Source organism: Cordyceps javanica, chromosome 5, assembly GCF_051103115.1.
Source record: "Cordyceps javanica chromosome 5, complete sequence".
Lineage (NCBI taxonomy): Eukaryota > Fungi > Ascomycota > Sordariomycetes > Hypocreales > Cordycipitaceae > Cordyceps > Cordyceps javanica.
Window position 1 is genome coordinate 2,418,557 of NC_139299.1, and position 20,966 is coordinate 2,439,522.

At 53.3% G+C, this 20,966-nt stretch overlaps 5 protein-coding genes across 5 annotated transcripts; 2 read left to right on the top strand and 3 right to left on the bottom strand.

The window, feature by feature from the left end:
• Positions 1-465: 465 nt before the first annotated feature.
• On the bottom strand, positions 466-1,271 carry V2A60_007968 (necrosis inducing protein; the record flags this gene model as incomplete). The annotated part of the gene is made up of 2 exons (XM_083259248.1): positions 466-1,035; positions 1,119-1,271. The coding sequence occupies 2 exons, from the start codon at positions 1,269-1,271 to the stop codon at positions 466-468; spliced, it is 723 nt and encodes a 240-aa protein (XP_083115374.1).
• Positions 1,272-3,376: 2,105 nt separating this feature from the next.
• Positions 3,377-5,914, bottom strand: V2A60_007969 (putative peptidase family-domain-containing protein; the record flags this gene model as incomplete). Its single annotated transcript, XM_083259249.1, has 4 exons — positions 3,377-3,473; positions 3,522-3,648; positions 3,705-5,430; positions 5,543-5,914. 4 exons carry the CDS (start codon positions 5,912-5,914, stop codon positions 3,377-3,379), a joined length of 2,322 nt encoding a protein of 773 aa, XP_083115375.1.
• A 4,806-nt stretch (positions 5,915-10,720) lies between these two features.
• V2A60_007970 (Whi5 domain-containing protein) lies at positions 10,721-11,925 on the top strand (the record flags this gene model as incomplete). The annotated part of the gene is made up of 2 exons (XM_083259250.1): positions 10,721-10,792; positions 10,942-11,925. The coding sequence occupies 2 exons, from the start codon at positions 10,721-10,723 to the stop codon at positions 11,923-11,925; spliced, it is 1,056 nt and encodes a 351-aa protein (XP_083115376.1).
• A 2,143-nt stretch (positions 11,926-14,068) lies between these two features.
• On the bottom strand, positions 14,069-16,288 carry V2A60_007971 (uncharacterized protein; the record flags this gene model as incomplete). The annotated part of the gene is made up of 1 exon (XM_083259251.1): positions 14,069-16,288. One exon carries the CDS (start codon positions 16,286-16,288, stop codon positions 14,069-14,071), a length of 2,220 nt encoding a protein of 739 aa, XP_083115377.1.
• Positions 16,289-19,203: 2,915 nt separating this feature from the next.
• V2A60_007972 (uncharacterized protein) lies at positions 19,204-20,912 on the top strand (the record flags this gene model as incomplete). The annotated part of the gene is made up of 2 exons (XM_083259252.1): positions 19,204-19,228; positions 19,366-20,912. 2 exons carry the CDS (start codon positions 19,204-19,206, stop codon positions 20,910-20,912), a joined length of 1,572 nt encoding a protein of 523 aa, XP_083115378.1.
• Positions 20,913-20,966: the final 54 nt, after the last annotated feature.

Genomic DNA, 20,966 nt, shown 5'->3' on the forward strand with positions numbered 1-20,966 from the left:
CTCGCGGCGCAAGCTTCTTTCACAATCACATGCTGATGAAATCATCACGGGCACACGATTTTGAAACGCAAACTGCAGTGGTCAGTGGTTCATCATACAATTGCTCTTTTACATGCAGTGGGGGCAGGGGGGGTTCCCCATGTTCCCAGCGCAACCTGCCTGCCATTGCTGTTGCCCTGCTCAGGCTGCCCTCTGCAACTCGCCCAGTCCTACACCAACATGTGCAGTCCCAACCCCTGACGCAGCGTAGGAAGTTGTTCTCCTTCTTTATCTGAACAACTTCGGGGGAAGGAGGGGGGATTTCAATCGAGTACTCCCAACGTGAGAGAGTTCTAGTGGCGTGCTTTCTAAATGTAATGTTTAATATTCTTCTTCTAAATCCTGATGCATAAGTAATGCCGATGAGTCCAAGCAGCCAACACGACTTATAAACCCCCAAAATCCCCAACCTCATGCCAAATCTCCTTACTCGTCCTTGGCCGGGTCAAAACCTGGCACGCCATCGCCCGCCGCCGCGCGAAGCGAGTCGGTAAACTCGTCGTCCAGCTTGGGCCCGACACCGCCCTTCCACGCGTTGAGCATCTTGTTCTTGAGTTCCTCGCTCGGCCAGCGGTTCCACCCGATGAGCGGCGCGCGGAAGAAGTCGCCCGTGGGGTTCTCCGGGTGCGCAATGTCGTCGTCGTTGGCGAAGCGGAAGCAGTGCGTGCCCGCGCCGTCCTTGTGGTACACCACCAGCGGGTGCCGGCCGCGCAGCGGGAAGTCGTTGCGCGCGTTCTGGTACTTGCCGTGGCATGATGGCGCCACCCGCACCACGGCGTCGCCCTTTGTGAAGACAACGACGTTTTCCCAGTCGTGGCGATGCCCTCCCAGGAAGGAACCGGCGACCGATTGGTCCTTTTCAAAATAATGCTCAAAAATAGTACCACAAATTCCGTTGTTGCAGCGCTTCCGCGAGTACGTGTTGGCGTTGTCTAGCTGGTGACGGTCGCGGCAGTCACCCTGCGGCGTGCCGGTAGCGCCGTGGCCGGGATTGGTCTATAATCGCCCAACCGTCAGTACATCAAATACATCATAGGGCTCGCTGAATAGAGAGAGAAAAAGGAAAGAAAAAAAATTACCCTGCCGTCTTTGTTAATGGCAGAGGTCTGGTAGCAGCCATCGCTGTCAAAGTCGACCAGCGGCTGAATGTCCTTGTCAAACTGGTCGGCGCTCTCGTCGAGCGCGCCAATGACATCTCGCTTGACTTCAGCCATGGGGCTGGCGCTGGCCATAGCCAGCAGCCCAGAGAGAGTGAAAACGGTAGCTTTCATAATTGTAGTGCAAGTCGAGATTGGTAAACAAGGTACGGTAAGGGGGAAGGGGGGGGGCGCGATAGTGGTCCTCTTGCTTTCCCTGAGACGAAGCTTCACCGGCGGTATTTGTAGTAGTTTCTTTCTTCTGGCTCCCTCCTGTGCAGATCGCCAAGCTAACTCCTAACTCCTCATCAGTGTCCATCCGATCAACCTGCATGGAGACTTATTCTGCTGTGCCAATTCCGAGTCGGTCCCTCGGGAACGTGCGTGCACTGGCCCATGTAAGCGCTAGGCGTTCCCATGATGAGACCGATGGCGCCCGCCCAATGGAGAGGACGGGAAGGGGGCATGACGTCCCCCCTTGGACTGTTCCTTTCCTTAAATTTTATGGTTGTTTTTCTGCACAGAATCGGCAACTTCTTGGCAAAATTAAGCATCAACCTTGGACAGTGGGGGGTAAGAGCTAGATGTAGATGATGATGATGATTATGGTAGACGGTGGTGGTGGTAGCCTGTAGGTAGGTGGAGAGAACCCGTCCAGCACCTTGTTTCTACTCAAAGCAACACCGTGAGCCAAAAAGGCAACATGGGCTTATACTCTCTCTACAGTCTTTCCAAAGATAAATCACATTCGTCATGAGTTTGTTTCATCCCAATCGCAAAGCATGTCACAACTACCGCATAATTCGGTCTTCCAGAGTATCTTTTCTTCAAAGGTCGACTTCACCTCGTGTTAGTCGGCCGTCCCGGAACCCCAGCACCGATTTGTGCAAAAAATCTCCCCCGTTATGGAGACGACGCACCGTAGCAGTGGGCCAGAACCCACCGCTGCCAAGCCTTTGTTCTCTTTCCCAACCTGTCTCCAACCTCACTTCCCCCTCCCTATCGTCGATCGCCCGCTTACACGGTTGAGGGCTGCTTTGTTTCCTTCCCTGGTTTCGTTCCTTGGCAGGCAGGGTCGTTGACAAATCACTGACCCAAAATAACGACGGTGTCTGATTTTCTTTCTCGGTGACCCAATATCTCGGAATAGGCGACCAAAAAAAAGAGTTCATGACCCCAACGATACATATTGCGGGCCAAAAGCGACGAGAGAATGATCCACACAGGCTGATAGGTGAAGGACATCATTTCTGACAATCGACAGCAGACTTGCTTCTTTCTTTTTAAACCGAAACAGGCAACTCGTCCACCGGAGCACAGCCCTCCTACTCCATACCATGCTGGACCTCAATCGCAATGACGATGTTGATGATGATTGCTGTCGAGGACCCAAAAGCCGCCGTACTTCTACGGCAGTCCTGGTAGGGGCCAAGCCCACCCGGTCAGATTTTCAAAAAAGCTGAAGCTTTGTTAAGCTGAAGCTTTGTTCACGAGCTTCCATGCTTGACTCGTAAACATTCTGCGAGATGCCGCACCACCCACTTGGAGCGCCTTTGAAAAAGAGAATCACCTCTTCTCCCCAGTCAGGTACGGAACGTCACGCAGTCGATATGCTCAACCACAACCAACACTCAAGAGATGGCAAACTCAACTAGGCCACAATGGTCCCTTCTCAACCTTCACGAGGCAAATGGCCCACCAATCCGAGTCTGTCGATTTTCTCACTGCTTCCATAGCCACGACAGCATGCTCAACCTGTCAAACCATGAGTCGTTCAGCATATTGGCCGTCATGTAGACAGCATTATACTTCACAGTCGCTTTTGCAGATTTAGATTCGACATCGCGGCGACCGTTTCTTTTCTCCTCACCTCCGTCAAGATCACTAAAGGCAACGCAGATATGTTACAGAAATACTTGATATATAGACTTCATAGCCAGACTAGAGCGTATATTATAGTCAAATCTATGTACAGGTGGAATATCCGTCACCAATAAAACCTCCAATGCAGCTCTGCAAAAGACCAGTGCCCCTGCTTACTCCCCGTCGTGTATTATTATTACTGTATCATGCTTGCTTCCCATGTTCAGCATTGTGTCATAGACTGCAACCGTTCATGAATAATGTGCTGAATTACTTGATTGCATCTTCAACATGAAAAGCATCCAATCTTGATCTCATTTCCTGCTTGTTTGGAAAGATCATCGCGCGACCACGGCAGAAATGCTGTCCAGTTGGGACCTGTGGGTGCCTGAGACGCCACAGATAGTATATCCCCTCGGGGCCATGATTGTGTGGCTGTTCTATGTTAACGTCTTGCTCTTGACACTATTGCACTCAACGTACCTTGATCCGCCATACGGATTACCAAATATGCGAGATCTGCGGCCCAGACTAGTCAAGAGCTGAATGCCGTGTATCGTCAAACCCCCCTTGACCGTGAAGCCACTCAAATACTCGCCTCGGCGCAGATCTAGTCGTATTAGCGTTTCCTTCTTTTTTAAATTTCTCGGTTGCCCATTTGCTTACCAAAGTCGTAGGTATCACCTCCAATTTTTCCTGCCCGGCTGCCGAACAGCTGAGTCGCATCATCGTCGTATACAAACTCGAGCCCGTAAATAACGTCGGCATCGTGGTAGACGTTCATGCGTACCATGACGCGTTCAGTTTGGGCCGAGGCAAATAACAGATCCTCTGGGTCTGTGTTTGGAGGCTGGGCAGTTCCGACTGGACAGCTTCGGAAACCCTGTTTCGAGCCTTTGATCTTGACTGCCTGTGCCTTTGATATGAATTGTTTGACATTTTCGATTTCCAGAGAATGGCCGCCGTGAGACTTGATGGAAATCCGAACAGGGCCTTTTCGCATTGCCTCTGGTAAGCGCGTTGTAATGTCTTGCTCTGAAAGAGAAACTTGGCTATGCGTTGTGGTGCGGTCCAAGGGAAATTCCATCCATGAACGGCAAGTCTGGTCTCCATCGCCAAAAATCTCTACAAATGAGATTCCGGATGAAGCAACTGCTAACAGTGTTCCATTCTCAACGGCATACGCCTGCACACTGGCATCAGAGCGTGGGGGTGGGTCTCGTGGTAGTCGAAAGAGCGGATGTGCGCGGAAACGAAGACAGTCAAGCCGGTGCCATGCGCATTCGTCTCCCTGCAGCGCCAATCCTCCTTTTTCCTTTGTTCTTGTTGAGTACGCTTCGCGGGTAACAAATGTGCGGCTGAAGACGACATAATCTTTCAGCATGACACCTGTTTCTTGGCGTGGACAGCCTAGAAGACGGCCAATCTCGTGCAAGTGCCCGCCAATACCAATATTGGCCGCTTCCCACGAGCTACCTGCTTCGCTGCATATATTATTGACAAGTTGTGTGTCAGTTGGAGTGCAGTCTGTAAACGAAGGTACCACCTCCTCCACGCTCGAAGGATAATATTGCAAGTATTGAGAACCAAACAATGCAAAGCTGGCCTCGAGGTTATTCAGTGATGTAGTTAGGTCTGGGGAGGAGTCGTAGGGCGGGACATCCCATTCGATATCGAGAAGCATTGCGGCTACGTAGTTTGTTTGGCCCGGAAGGGGCTGGAAGTATGAGGTAATGGCTTCCGACACCGTTTCATTCATGGCCTTCCTGCTGGCTGTTGCTGTCGCTTTAGAGTCAGCCAGTTGTTGTAGCTCGGCAACCGTCTTATCGCAGCGGATGACGTGCACTCTGGCTTCGGACCGCATATTGCCGGTCTCTCGGTCACGGTAATTGGCGGAGCCTGTCGTCCATTCCTCTTCGAATCGAAATGTCCTGCGTCCCATTTTGTTCCGCCACATCTGCTCGGCTGTAAATGCTTGCCATAGGTAGGCAGCCATTCTGAACTTGCGAATGGCGGTTTCTAGGCCGTTGCCTTCCCTTTCGGTGCGTGTTGGCGTGGCAGGGAATGTCGCGGGCGAGTCTTTGGCGAGCACAATGGCAAGCTGCAGTGGCGCTGACCCCGTCGAGGGGATCATATGAATGGTGAGGCGAGATGAGTGTATCGGGTTGGAAGAGCTGCTGTTGGCCAGCTTCGGGGAGGCAAAGTCGAAGCGCAGCTTATTGGGGCCGGGTTGGAGGTAGGCCATGACTTTGAAGTGAGAATCGCATACGGGCCAACTAACAGGAGGCATGTCGTCATCTAATCTGGTAAGCGTAATTGTGCCGTCCATGGGGGTAGGAGTGGTCGCAGATTCTCCAATAGTGCCGTAGAGGAGAACTGTCTTCTGGTACACCTGTACACTGGCGTTAGCATCATGGATCAGGCAAAGGGACTCGGCTTTCGCCAGGGCCACAAGGCGTGTGAGCTATCCCTGCAACAAGCAGACCGAGAAAAAGTAGACTTGCCCAAGAATTTTCATTCATGTTGTGAATGCGAGGGGCATATTTCGACAGAGGGACGCTTGGCTTTCCACTCGGGGCAGCGGACCCCAAACCAGACATGCCGGAGACGCTCAGAGTGCTATATCTGCTTGCATTGCTTCCGTTGACGGGTAGGGGTGGCCGAGACGTTGTCTGGGTGAGCTGCTCGCCGGCGTCTTTGACCTGAAGGTTGAGGGCAGGGTCCGAATGATGGGCAATGGAAGGCGGGGTGACGGAACCGCTCGAGGTGGCAGTACCATGGCTCACGGCGCCTTCACTAGACGTGTCGGTGGAAGCTTCGGTACGAAAACTGGCCTTTGACCGGCGGCGTAGCTGCTTGAGGAAGCTGGGGGCCATGGCGAGGAGCCAGAGTTGGCTGGAGAGCCAGACCAGCTAGACGGGTCGAGCGGCGGCTTCGAAGCCGTAGACAAGGCTGCAGGCCGGGGGTGGCGCAGCCTTTGGGGGAATTGTGAAAGAGACGGGCGATCCTCGATAAGGAAAAGGCGGCAGAGAAGCGATTGAGTGGTTATTTGGCGAAGAGGTTGGTGGGTAGAAGCCTCGTAGGGGCTCTCGTGGCCAGAGACGCGCGTCAGTTGACAGAGCGGCGATATGCTCAAATAACAAGTGGGCTTGGCAGGTTGAAGCGAGTCAGACGGGTGAAGGGAAGTTGCAAAACGATGGGAAGCTGCAATCAGTGCAGGAATGGTGAAACCGAGTCAAACCGAGTCAACTCGAATCGCATTGGGCGGAAGCTGCAGTCGGAGGGCGAGACTGCATAGGACAAACGAGGCAGGCAAAAGAGTCAATCGAGGGCATGCGGTGCGGTCGCCGCAGTACCTTACTCAGTAGCGCAGGTGTACTTGGCAGCAGTGCCCAAGGTGTAGTACCTTACCAGTAGTGGCAGCAAGATCAGAGGTTGACAGGACAGGTTGCGGTGACTAGTAGACTACAGACGAGTGAAGGGGGGAAGATGCAGCAGTTGAAAATGAGTACAGATTCGATGGACGGGAATGGGTAAAATGATGAGCGGGCCGCAATAGCCAAGGAACGTAATTGGAGTTTTTCAGTAGGGATTTTTTCTCGCTGCTGATCAATACCTTGCAAGAGCTCGTGTCCGTCCTGGTTACGGGCGTGAGCTTGGCGTGACGTGCATGAGGCGTACTGGTGCAGATTGTTCTTACCAGGGAGGTACCTGAGTCGCTGATAGGTACGTGGTTGGAGTGGTAGGTACCTTGGGCTTTGGTGGGGTGGTTAGGTCTGTAGGAGATACATTAAAAGCGTGGACCGGTGCTACTGGAAAGAAAAACAGGCTAGCAAAAAGCTTGGTTTCTTTTTTTTTCACACCGGAAAAAAAAATGCTGGTAAGAGCTATTGCCAGGCCCATAGTGCCTACTTACCTACACAGTTGCCCAGTTGACCAGCCAAAGGAGTAAAAAGATAGCTGAGGTGGCCATCTGTGGGTGTGCCGGCCATCATCCCAATAGGCCACCGCTGAACGCAGAGGCGACGGGAAAACCCACACCCCCCCCTCCCAGCGGAGCCGCAATCGAATCCAACCGACGCAATCAGTACTCGAACCACTCACTAATAATAAATTTAACTAGACCAAGACTAGATTCGGTAAACTTGTTGACGAGTCAACATGGGGTTTATCGCCAGCACACGGTGTGCCTGTCGCAATGAGGTTGTGTCGTCCTACTGGTATACTAATATGCCACCACCAACATGTTTGCCCGCAAACGTTGGAACATTGCTGCAGCTTCTGCTTTCAGCGTGCAGTCATGCGCATGGTAGAACCACTGTGCGAAACGTGCCTCGTTTACTCTGGCTACTTGTCTCCGACCACCTGTCATTGCCACTGTTTGCTACTTTGTGAATTATTCTTTTTACGTGGTTCCTTTTTTTATTACATTCATTTATTTGGCGCTCTCTCTCTCTCTCTCTCTCTCTCTCTCTCTCTCTCTCCACACTCTGGCTTGTAATATATTTCACATATTTCTTGGTTGCCCCCCTCCCCTAGCCACGTCCTTGCCGCCACATCCCGCATCCTATAGTGGCTGGTGGGCTGTTTGATGGTTACATGCACCTCGCTCCTGGTCAAGGTTTATTAGCCTAGTTTGTGCACAAGCGCATGATTTGTGCTGGTGCCACATGAGATAACTCACTCGCAAGTCAAAGACAAAGAAAACCAATTCGGTTGGAGAGGGAAGTAGGACGGCCTTTCCTGTACTTGGCCAAGCGCAAACTGCTGTATACCCACCGCCATGCCCGGGCTATCCATTCATTGTGCTCCTTACGGACTAGTTGTATAGCACGACGAGATTTTTGCAGATGGTACCTAGCAACTAGTAGTAACTACTAGCCTACTAATAGGTGGTGCGCAGCCCCCCTTCACTTTCCTCCTAAATGAACAACGGCCAACCATCCACTGCATCGCCGATGACCTTCACCATCATCATGCTCGGCGCGCTGATCTAGCCCTCTTGGTTCATCATGTCTCCCACATGCTGGCACCACTCTTCATGTGCTCCGCAGCTAGCCACACATGCGAATTGAATTACGCAGTGCAGATTACGGAGTACTCCGTACGTATTGTCTGCCTGCCTCTGCTAACCTCGACCACGCCAAGCTGCTTCTTGCCCAGTGGGTCGACCCGGCATGGTATTCCGGCATTTTAAACCCATCGCAATGTGCTCTTGCCACCGATGACGATGATTTCCTGTCCCATTATTTCATTGCGGCCCCAGGTTTCCGCATTGCTACTCAGTACGTACATAAGCTGGAGATTGACTATATGGTGTGCACACCACCACCCAATCCGCCTCCGGCCCTTTTGCTCCGCCCCTTTTCTCATCCAGCCGAAGCACCACACATCGCTCTAGAAACTTGGACTCTATAGCAAAGATCTACAGCAGGACGTAACGTGCAGGAGCCGATTTGGACATGTATATGCCTACATTGGAATATACCTTCCCCTCGCTGCGGTTGATGCTCCTCTGCCTATTCAATTTTACTCCTCGAGTATAAAGACTCTTCAGGCCCGATGGACGTCCAGGGTCAAATGTGACGGACCTACCCTACACTACCAATTCGGTCCCAACCACATACGCCAAACCCATGCCCAGCCATTTGTCTGCCGTTGCCCGGCATGTGCTGTGTAATATGATGCTATCTCGGTCTCAAAATATGCCGCCGTGTTTTATTAGCCGCCTTGTATCCACGGATACTCTTGTGCAGGTCAGACAACAGAACCGGCAATCCTTCGCATACAAGCCAGCCTCCATGCTGTCCTCAAACATGAGTAAGCTTGTTTGATGAAGCATCGACAAAGCCAACCCCCGATACAATCTTTCTCATACCACCGCGGAGAGACCTATTTACCAAGCCAGGTTAAGCCGCATTCCATTGTTCATTGTCTCATCGCTGGCGAATGTGACCGGCACTCACTAGGGGAAGCTAGTGGCGAGAGCGGGAGCTAGCCTCAAGGGAGAGCACGAAGAAGACGGTAATCTGTGTAAGTAGTGCGACGCAACGAAAATTTCTACAGCTTTAAGTATCAGAGAGTTCTGGGCTCGCACCAACGGTTGTCGGAAGTTGGCCTGTCCTCCGGAAAGGCATGCTTCTACCAACAGAGAACTGCGCCCAAGAGCCACCACTACCACCACCGTCACAATATCAACCGCCTGGTCTCGCCTACGAGATACATCACTCTGCACGGCGCTGATGAAGTCGAAGTGGTAGTCCCGGGTAACCGCAAGATGAAATTCAACCAGTGGAGCCAGGCAAGACAACAGTGTACTCAGTAAGTAGAGCATGAGCTTGACTGGCCGCAAACGGCGCTACTGATGTATCAAATCCTTCAATACTCGAGAAAGTTGAGATGGTGTTCTTGTTCACGGCCGAGGAATGCTAGTCATTTGCCCCCCCCCCAATTTCCTCCCGAGGCTGCAGGATCGGGCAACGAACCATGCCAGCCAGTTATTTCGTCGGAGGAATAATGGTCCAACGAAAGGAGAGATAAATGATTCGAGACAGCGTCAATCACGGAGCAGACATCAAGTCAGTCACCTGCTACTCCATGGAATCCCATACCGGCTTCGCGGTACAGACGGGGGCGGAAGATAGACGGGCTCGACGGGTAACTGAAGCGACGGATGTACCAAGTAAAAGGAAAATGCTCAGTTACCGTTGTGACCCATGTTGGTTGCTGTGCTGAGTTTTTCTGGCTGCGCCGGTGCCCTGCATATACCCGACCCATGACTGGCCAAAAAAAGGGCCCATGCTGAAGACTCCCTGTAAAAAAAGAGAAAAAGCAGGCACAAGTTACGAGAACCAGTGAGAAAGGCTGAGGCCGAGGTCCGTGTTGCTGCCCAAGGTGTCACACCAGCGGATATTGCAATATCGAGCAGGCTGTACCTTGCATAGCTTGTCGGGGGAGCGTAGAAATGGAAGAGGAGGATTAATAGGTAAAGACGCAGGCAGTTACCTGAGATGAGAGGACATGGCAAACCAAGATTTTTGCACAACGCCCGTGGTCCTCAGCGGGCTTACATACCGTAGCCGATCGGGTGGAGCTAGACTCGGACGGGTTGATTGAGAGGGTAGTTTTTTTTCTTTGTTCGATGCGGGACGGACCAAGTAAATTAATCTTAGTAGTAAATGGTCCGTAAGTAGGGACAGATCATGGAATAATTAGGTAGGTATCTATTTACCGTACATAGATGGATGCATTACATGGGTAAGTAATCCGTACATTGGTAGGTTAAGTAAGGTAGATAGCTACCTTTGGACCTACGCTAGCACCTACCTAAGTACATGCCTCTACTCTCAAGCCGCCACTGAAAGGCGCTGGAGTGACCGCCCAGCTGGCTCCGTTTCACGCACCCCAATAAGCACCCCAAGGCGCCGGCGCTGGCTGGCTGACCTGCCTGCGCCCAGAACCCACCTGTAACCCACTAATACGTAGGTCAGGTAACCACTTCTCCTCCTCCTTGCCTCGCCGCCTCGCCCGGGGCTGACTGCCACCACTTTCGTCTTTCCCTTTCCATTCACTACCGCCAGACCGACCGTCTCCAGTTCGTCACCATCAAGCCTCCGTCAACAGCTGCAGATTTCACACCGATAGTATTTCAGCATTGGCTACCAACCTTCGAGTATCTTATCATGTCGTCGCCTTGGAAAAAGCAGCCCGAGGATGTGGTCGACTCCGTCTTGAAAAGGGCCGAAGTGAGCAAGGTGAGTGAAGGGATGGGACGCACGATGCTGCATTTTTTCTATACTGGCCACAGCACAAACTTGCTACACCACGTCGCAACAACCACGCAATGAATGTGCAAAAACGAAAAAAGCTGTACATGCTGACACAAGCCCTCTCCAATATATAGATTGCTCGCCGTTTGCAAAACCGTCTCGCTCTCGCCCAGTTCAAGACCAAGCATGGATGGGAAGATCTGACGCTCGACTCCATTGAACCCAAGATGGAGGAAGAGATCCGCCGCAAGAAACTCTACGAGGGCGACGTCCTCTCCGACTCCTCATCCAGCACTTCCGAACTCCCGTACCCGACCAAAACACTCATGAGCTCCCCCCTCAAGGCACCCATCTTCTCCGACGCCATTGGCTCCAGCAATGGGAGTACAGGCCACCGAAAGCGCACTTATATCGCATCCTTTGACAATATCTCATCCAGCCCTAGCAAGCGGTTCCGTGCCTCACCTACGCTTCATAAGTCTTTCCAGGGCTACAGCTCGTGGAAGGATGCGCACCAGCTAGCGCAGTCGTCACCCATCAAACCCCGCAGGCAACAGCACTTTACCACCTCAGCCGGCCCTGATGTCTCCTTCTTCCGCCAGCGCCGCGTGCCCAACGAGCTTGCTTCGCCCAACTTTGCTGCCCCCTCTGATGATGAAGAGGATCTATTGCCAGCCCACTCGTTCAATCTCACCAATTTGAGGTCATCGCCGCCTCGCACCCCGCCCATGCAGACCCGAACCCTTGCCAACAAGCGCAAAGGCAATGGCAGCCCTACATCCAACGGCAAGACTGGCGAAGAAGGCGCAGATCTGCTTCTCTACCTTGCCGCTTCTCCCTCTCCTGCCGTAAAGGCCAACAGAGGGCGCATGGAGCGCCTCACTACCCCGCCCCCGAAGAGCAGCAAGCTCGACCTGCCGTCGTCCATGATGACGACACCTGGCGGTGGCAACCTCTTCCCCAACACACCTGGCCAAGGGTTTGACTTTGCCGACTTTGTGAACATCACTCCAAGTCCGGCCCAGAAGCAATGGAGAACACCCGGCCCCCCAGCCACAGCCCGCACGCCCATGAGCATTGCTCGAAGGCGGTTGACATTCGACGACCCCATTGCTTAAGACAGGTATCGCCTGCCCACGCTCGCTACTTGTTCTCTCTTATCTGTACATGATACCACGATCGTACAAACTGCTTTCACGCAGCTTCATGTTTTTTTTTATATTCACTTTACTGCCTTGCCATGTGTCAGATTATCTGATAATATGGCTGACTCACTATGACTGTCAATGGGGTTTCTTGAGAGACCGTGGCGCTGATTCGCCAACAGGGTTGGTATTTCTATGTTTCATTGTGGGAGGAGCTTGATCGGGAGTCTAATTGTTTTTTTCCCGCCCCAAGGATTGGGAACAGGCGCATGTAGGATACGACATTGTGTTATTGATTTTACTCTACAGCTGAAGGGTCTTTTTTGTTTGTTTTCTCTGTGCTCGATGAAGCATTTAGGAGTTGCCTTGTTTCAGATGATTGGGGGGGCGCCGGACCAAGGACACATGTATTTCCCTTATATTTTTACCTGCTCACTGATTGTGTGCGTGTGTTTGTTTGGACAGTGAAGAAGATTTAGATTTCGTATACTACATTGTTCTCTGCAATTTCGTGACACGTCTTCTTCTTGCCCATGATTCATTAGCCGGTTTCTGAGGCGCTGTTGGATCAGATTCGACCAGAAACGTTAAAGTGCCAGCCCCGCAAGAACCACGCCAAACCGCCTGCTCCATACATGCCTAGAATGGCACTTGCAAACCCCCAGTAGAACAGCAGGGGGGGTGGGAAAGCCGACCATAGAGGAAAGCACAAAAAAGGCAAGGCTGGGGTACTGAAAGGGCGCAATTCGATAGTCCGAGTATGAGGTATGACTATCCAAAGAGCTTGCCTCTATACAAGCACTCGAGTCTCGTATGATTCAATTTTACATTGTGTTTTTTTTTTTTAGGGTGCCTTGAACTACGTAGTAGCGGCGCGTAAATTGTCAAACACGCTGCCCCCGGAAAGCGCGTAAAGACGTGGTAATTTCGCGTCACAGACCGCGTTTTCTGCGACGAGCGTGTTTTATTGGCGTGTGTGTGGTGTGGGGGGATCGTTTGTGCTGGCGCTAACTTTTTTCTTAGAGGTACCTAGTTTGAGAGGTACAGTACCCTACAAGTGCCTGATGTCATTGGCCCAGATAATTAAAAAACGCTCATGCAAGCACTTTCAGAAAAAAAAAGTTGCGATATCGAAAAGTCATGAGGCTATATGGGACCAGCGGGGATGACATCGGGACTATGAAGGGAGGCCAACTTTGGCCTGAGGAAATATTTCTCTTCCATTGCTTTTCATGAGTCTGAGCATCGGTAGAGCGGCTCAGCGCAGAAAGCCACAATAAGCACGTTGCCAGTCATTACAACATCGATGCATGGAGGCTGATTGTCACGACAACGGAGGAGGAGTTTCTTTCGGCAATTGTCGGCGTTTCGGATACATGTTTCTCTCATTCTCACGTATCTGTAGCCCCCCCCTTCCCCATTCACGTCTCTGGCATTACACTCGCACTGAGGCACAACATAATACTTTCGGTTCAATGATCAAGCCACTTTTCATTTTCGACACCTCAACGTTCAAGCTGTCAAGCCGTCAGGCCCGTCAGCCTAAGTACCTGCTTCACTGCCTATTCAACTTAGCACCCCGCAGTCCCACCGCTCCTCCTACATTCCCTTTTATTTGCACAGAAACCACATCGGTAAAAAAAGAAATTCATCTCCCTCAGATCCCGACCTTGAAATACAAGTATATGTGAAAGAGAAAAGGAAAACCAAAAACAAAAAGATTGGAATGGTGACAACAGATATTAGAAGAGATTGACTCAATGGTAAGCTTGTTTTTTTCGTAATATGCCCAATTTGCCACGCCGGGCCGTCATGATGGTGGTGGTATCACAAAAAGATGGTATGTCATAAAAGAGAGAAAGGAAGACAGGCAGGAGAGAGAAAGAGAGAGAGAAAGGATGGCCCGCATTATGGATCGTCCATAATGATCCGTGTTTTCCAACCACGAGGATGAAAAACAGACAGAAAGAAAGAAAGAAAAAATAAAACGAATGGTTCAAGCTGCTCGCTGCCGGCGTCTTACACCAAGGAAAAACAACAATACCCGGTAATGTAACTTCGGAAAGAGTTGAAATAAACGTAACTTCAAAAAAAAAAAAAAGGCGCTGCCTTTGCTTTACATGGCCTGTCCGACGCCACCATAAACCCTCGAGCCCTTCGGCAATGTCGGACTGTCTGAGCCACCTGTTTGCCGGGCCGGCTCTCCCGCTACGGGGCCGCCCCAAGCGCTGCTACTGCTCACGCCGCTCGTGTACCGGGAGCTACCCCCGCTACCGGCGCTATAGAGGGAACTCGCGCGGCGATTCCTCTGTGGCGGGCCACCGCCACCGCCGCCGGACGACGACCCCGACAGCATCTGTGTGTCGAGCTCCAGATCGAATGGGTCGGAGCGGAACTTGTTGCGCCGGTCCGCAAATGGGTCTTGGGTGAGGGACGACGTGCGCCGCGAAGCGGGCGCGCGCTGCTGCTGTGGCAGCAATGGTGGGCCACCCTGTTGCTGCCGGCCGCCGATGGAGTGCGAGCGGGAGTGTCGCCCGGCCAAGCCGACGGTGGCAGCGACCGAGGCCGAGCCGGACGGGTGCCTGCCGTGGAGGCTAGCACCGGTCGTGGGCTGCTTCAGGATCCCGCGCAGCATCTGCTGTTGAGGGTTGAGGATCGGGGCGGTCCGCTGGGCCGCCTCGGTACTGTTAGCGTCGGAGAAGGGGTCATCGTCCGACAGCATGCGCGAGGGATGTTGCTGCGGCGGACGCTGCTCCTGCATCTCGCCGTAGTCGGGCATGATGCGCGGGGCGCCGTGACCAACATCGTGGGTCGTCCACCAGCCCTGTAGTGGATTCCGGCTTCTGGTCGAGGCCTGCCGTCCAGCGGCGAACGGCCCCGCGGCGACGGTGTTGGCGGCAGAGGCGGGAGCCGGCTGATCGTGTCCCGAGCTGTCAGTTTCAAAGGGCGAATGCGACCGATTGCTGCTTGACTCGCTCTTCTTGTTCGCGCGGCGCCTCCACAGCCAAATCAGAAGCGCGATGATGGCGAGCGCGGCAGCGCCACCCACGGCGCCGCCAATGATCATGCCCGTGGGTGGGTGGGAGCCACCCGTGCTGGTCTGCGACCCTAAATCGCCGCTGCCGCTGACGCTCTTGGTGCTAGTCGGCGCAGCAGCGCTAGATTCAGGCGCGAGGAGAGTCGCCGATGTGATGGCGCTGGGCAAGGAGGAGGCGGAGGAGGAGGAAGAAGAAGAAGAAGAAGAAGGAAGGGGTGCGGCCGTGACGAGAGTGCCCGGCACAGCGGAGGAACCGACGGCCGTGTTCGTCGGGCTGTTGGGGTTGAGGATCTCTGGCGGGAGCGCTGGGCTCTGAACGGAAGACTTCTTGGGAGAGTCGGCGACAGCAGGCGGCCTGCTCGCGCCTTCGTCTCCATTACTTTGATCAGCTCTGTTGGTGGACGCCGGCTCAGCGGCTGCCTCGCCAGCTCGGGGCGGATCAGGTTGAGGCGGCGCGGTAGTGGCAGGTGCGGCTTCAAGATCGATGGATTTGGACGAGGCCGGAGGAGGATTAGCCGCAGCAAGACCGGGAAGCTGCAGAGCGGGTGTGTGCGCGGGTGTCTGGGTGACGGGAGGCTGTCTTGTCGTCGAGGGAGCGGCAACCTCTGCCTCGGATGAGCTGGGGCGTTCGACCGAACCGGACGGTTCGTCGGCGGCGGGTGAAGATGTGGCCGTTGCCTCTTCGTCTTTGGAGGTCGGCTGAGAAGCCTCGGGCGAAGACGCCGCGAAGGACTCGGGAGCCGGAGATGCAGAGGTATGTGTAGACGGATGAGATGTGGAATGTGACGGTGACGAGGATTGGTTTTCACCCCGCGACGATGACGGTGTAGTTTCACCCGGCGACGATGAGATGGTCCTGGTTGGTGTCGATGAGATGCTTCCGCTAGACGATGATATGCCTTCACTAGGTGATGATATGCCTTCACTAGGTGATGATATGCCTCCACTAGGTAATGATGATATGCTTTCACGAGGTGATGCTGATATGCTTTCACTAGGCGACGCTGCTATGCTTCCATTCGACGAGGCGGATGCGGAGTGATGAGAAGACGTGCCAGCAGCTGAATGCGACGTGGATGGACCATCTGCTGTCAGCGAAGCATTATCGGAGTTCGGTAGCGAGTGAGACGGATTGGACACCTTGGGCACGTCAGCTGACTGTTCGTTGATGCCAATTTCGTGCATTTCGGTGCCATCTAGTTGGGTCGGCGATGGCGTGAATGCAGCGCCGCTTACAGGTGCGCCGCCACATGGTGTCGGTTGGGTATGGTTCTTTGCCTGGCGCTCGTCGCTTGCCATGTTGCGATGAAGCGGCTCTTCCCTCCTTCCGATATACATCAGTGACGAGGTGCTATTTCGTACTGGTTCAGGCCCAATGCGGGCCAGTGGTGAATGTCATGCAAGGAAAGCCAGATAGACTGATGGTGAGTTGTTTGCTTTGGTGTTGGCAGAAGGCACAGCGAGCCGGCCGATGATAACCTTTGCAGACTCGAAGTAGCAAACGAAGCAAAAAAGAAGAAAAAAGGAGTAAGCAAGAAGACGAAAATGAAGAACAATGACTACGAGAGGGGGAAAATCGAAGAGAAACAAAGCAGCAGGGTCCTGGAGTCACTTGGCAGAATCTGAATCCTAGCTTGTCGGCGCTGACACACTATGCGGTAGCATCGTCGATGAGGGTGATGCCAGGTAGAGGCGGGTGGGTGTTTGACAAGCTGCCAGAGCCTGCACGCCTTGGAAGCCAAGAGGACACGGCGGAAAACGACTGAAACGAGATGAATATAGGGCAAGAGGGCTGGAGAGGCGCAAGAAGAAAAAGAAAAGAAAAGAAGAGACAGGGAGAAGCCCCGAAAATGGAAACAATGCCAGATGGCTAGACGAGGCGTGACGACGCCCTTTTTTGGGAGGGGAGGGGGGGAAAAGGTGAAGCCGGGTCTTGGTTGTCCTGCAACACTTGTGAAGCACGGCGTAGAAGGGAGGAGTGCCGGACCGTGCGGCGGGCAGGCGGACCGGTGGGGTGCGCCGGAACGTTTGCTCTATATTGGGATCAGAATATATTTGTATGTACATAGTCTGTTGATTTATTTTTATGATATTATCATGCACCATGGCTGCTTGGAAGCGACAGCATCTCTAGGCCTCTTGTGGTCCGTGAAACAAGAGTCGAGGGAGCCTGAGTACTGTATTTACGGGCCAGACGGGACTGACTGACTAATGAGGTGCCCAAGAGAGACGGTCAAGGAGAAAAGGAGGGGCTGGGAAAATAACGATGTTGAGATTGATATGGTGACTGTAGGACGGCAGGCCAGATTCTGACCTGCGAGTTGTGAATTCCATTTTTGTTTCGTCGTTTGTCGTGCTAGATCAAAGTTTGTTGTCGAGTGCGTCACGTTCCACGAAGGGGGGGATTCGCTTGGAAGAAGAATTATAAATAAAATAAAAGATTCCAACAAACACAAACCGAAAGTAGAGAATAATGCGAATCCCGCATAGCACAGTTTGAGAATCATGTGTTTTTTCCCTCAGTCCTGAGTTGATCGGCGGTGCACAGCGACACAAATGGCCGCAGAGCGTTTCATGCACAAGAGCGACGTGGGTGCCTTGAAACAATGCGCTGCCCCAGCACAGTAAGTAGGGGAAAGGGACAGGTTGTTCTGGCCGGGACCAATTCTATCTGCTGTGTGTATGTCATCTTTTTCTTTCTTTTTTTTTTTTAAAAAAATGTTTTTTCTCTATAGCTTTAATATGGTTGATGTATAGATATATATATTTTTCATCTCTTTATTTTTTTTTTCTGCCGTTTCTTTATTGATTGAATGACTCTCCCCAGCCAAGTTCGTGCTGATAGTAAGCAGCCAGCAACCTAGCAAGACCTACCTATCTGTACGGGTATCAGTAAAACCCGCCACATCCCCTGGCGCAAGCCCCTGAAACCGCCCCTGCGACGACAGGGCCTCCTCCCCACCCACCCTGCCCCTCCATCCCATTGTCTTCTTTGTCCCCATCATCACCACACATCGTCAATGCCTCGTCGTCATCCTCGTCAGCCTCATCACCGTATACACAGTGCCGCCAACAGACCGACCGACTGACTGACTGACTGACAGACTGACTGACAGACCGACTGACTTGGCTGATGACCAACTGACCAACCAAATGATCAACCAACTGACTGGCAGACTGTATGCTGAGCCCCACTGGCTTGGCTTCTGATAGTACTTCTCCAACAACCTGTTGACAAGCACCCCAACCCTGGTCGTATGGACAATTTTTGTTTCGTCAGAAATATTTACTTACATATTCCTCACAAGTACAGATTAATCTGTACTTACTATTAGTACGTACCTCCATACCTAGGTAACTTACCTGCCATCCTGATCAGTACATACCTAAGTACTCCGTAGACTGCTACCAGTAAGTAGATTACCTGCTAACCTGCGGATTACCTCCCTACCCACTCACCACTCCCACCTACCCTTGCCCAGGTATCTAACTATTATTAGCCATAACCTCAGTCCACACGCGACTTGCGCATATTTGCTATCCGTACCTACAAATTACCTACGTTAGTACTGATAACTAGGTATTGCCCGCGCGGAAATTTGTCCCACTATATCTGCACCGTCGTCCAGGAGCTGTGTAGCTTTGCGCGCCGTTACGTCTTGTCCACGCGACACCCGTGATTGTGAGCGTTCCTTGGCGGTTGCCTCATATCTCACCAGTCGAGTCATTTTCGCCTGCCTGTTTCCTCCGTTCCATACAGACATCCCCGAACCAGCCTCAACCGCTCGCTCGGCCACGCCGTCCCTTCTCCCCCCCTCCCTCCCCGACCAAGCATCAGGCCCCCCTCCCCCCTTTCAACGGCGTTGGCCCGGCCTTGGCTCAGAATCGCCTTCTACTCAGTACGCCTGTTTCGACACCGGCTAAACTTGTCCTGTCGTTTCGGAACAACCCGAATTGTATCCGCAGTCAACTCGCTGCGCATTGTGTGCCTGGTAGCTAGTCTGACCACCTCGTTGGCGCCAATAGACTCGCTTGACCTTGGATGTCCGCCCCCACTGCCGCCTGACTACTGCGCGAGCCGTCTGCTCGGATTCCGGCCGTTCTCTGGACGGCACCGCCAATCACGGCTCCGGACCTGCTCCACGACCTGTGGCTTGTTCGCTTGTCGCATATAGCTGTCTTGTCCCCGTATCCTTACCACGCTCGGTCTCATCATGTTTGCTGGCATCTCAGTCCTGGGTGAGCTTCACCCTTCCCTGCCACCCCTCTTTCGACCATGTCTTGCCTGACTCTTCCATCCCGTACTTCCCTCACTAGACACTCAGAACACTGTGCTTCACACTGACTGAGTCAAGCTAACGCTCTCATCACCACAGCGGATGCACGGCGCCTCCAAGAAAAAGTAGATCCCGCCGATATTCCCCCCCCAACGCCTATTACCCTCCCCCGATACCAGCCCTTTGCCCAGGATGATACCGGCGTTGACCCTGAAGAGTCTCTCCCGGCCCTGCTCTCGACCACGGGCAGACGGCCTGTCAGGCTTGCGTCCACGGCCCTCTCGGCCATCGGCCTTGATCTCAACGTCGACGTGGACGCGAAGCAGCTGATCCCTGATCCCTCCTTCATACCAGACTTTGCCGCTTGGGATCGGATGACCCTGGCCCAGTCCCAGAATGCCGACGAATCTACTCGTCGACCCTTGTGCTGCAATAAACTCTCTCCCGGCTGTCTTGTCTACCTAGAACGAAAGAGGGAGCTGTCCAACCCCAATGAGGATGCTTTTCGCACCGTCAGGCGCATACAAGCACCGATGGGTAAGCTTCCAGCACGCCTCGGCGGTGGGTATGAATTTTTTCGTCTTCTTGAACAGTTCACGGTATATTGGGATGACCCAACAAAGGCCATCAGTCTCCCGCCGTCTCCAGAAAATTTTGCCGACGATGCTGCCACTCGACCGTCTGGCTCGGCCTCGAACCTTGCAGCTCCTACGGAAGATGGGGAGCCCGGGCGCACACATGCCGGCCACCACATGCCTGCCTCTTTGCGCCATGCCCTCGTAGCCGCCTTCGTCAAAATGATAGCCTATGACTTTGGATGCAGCGCCGGTCCCTCTAGAACAGAGCCCCGCCTGCATCTACAATCGCCTCGCAACAGCCCTGCGTCGCCTCGCAAGTCATACTGCCCATCCCGCTGTCAGTTCGTTTTCCAGAATCCACAGTCGCGAGAAGCATCCCGTGCCGGCCTCATGTATGGCCCCGTCGCCGCCATCAGTTGCCGCCCAGAAACCAGCTTCACCCATCCAGATCCTGAGTCTGCTCAGGCTATGGACCTGGCAAGGGAAGTCATTACTGCACTTATTACTGCTCAACATCGCGCTCGCCAAGGGAGGGAAGAGGTACGATTTGGTTCCGGTGAGTGGTGGGCAACCAAGCCTCGCTGGGGTGGTGCGCACGGCGGCCCCATTGGCCGTGAACTACAGCATGACTGCGTTGCCGGGGATAAGGACCTGCCACCAGACTCAAGGGAAGACACCCCGGTGCCTCCAGCAAAGAAATTGCGTAGGAACATGGCCATGTACGACAACTACCGCATGGTTCGCCCCCCTGCGGCGACCTGGGATCGCAAGACCAAATACATGACCATAGGAAAGCAAGCAGGCACAACCCACGATGACATATTTGTCTTTAGCAGCCTGTTCCACCATATTTCCATCCTCCGCGTACGCGTACCCCTACACCTTCTCCAGGTACTCGATGGTGCGCCTGAGCCAGACCCTACGCATCGCGGTTGGGGCACGGTACAGGCTTGGCGCACACCATGGTACGACTTCTTCGAAACCAGGGACAGGATCAAAGCGATGCAAGTAATCTGGAGCGTCATGGCCTACCAGATGCGGGCAGATGCTGACGAGGGTTCAGCTTGATCTTTGTCAACGGGCGCCTCTCAACCAGCGGGCGGTATTTACAGGGATCCGGGG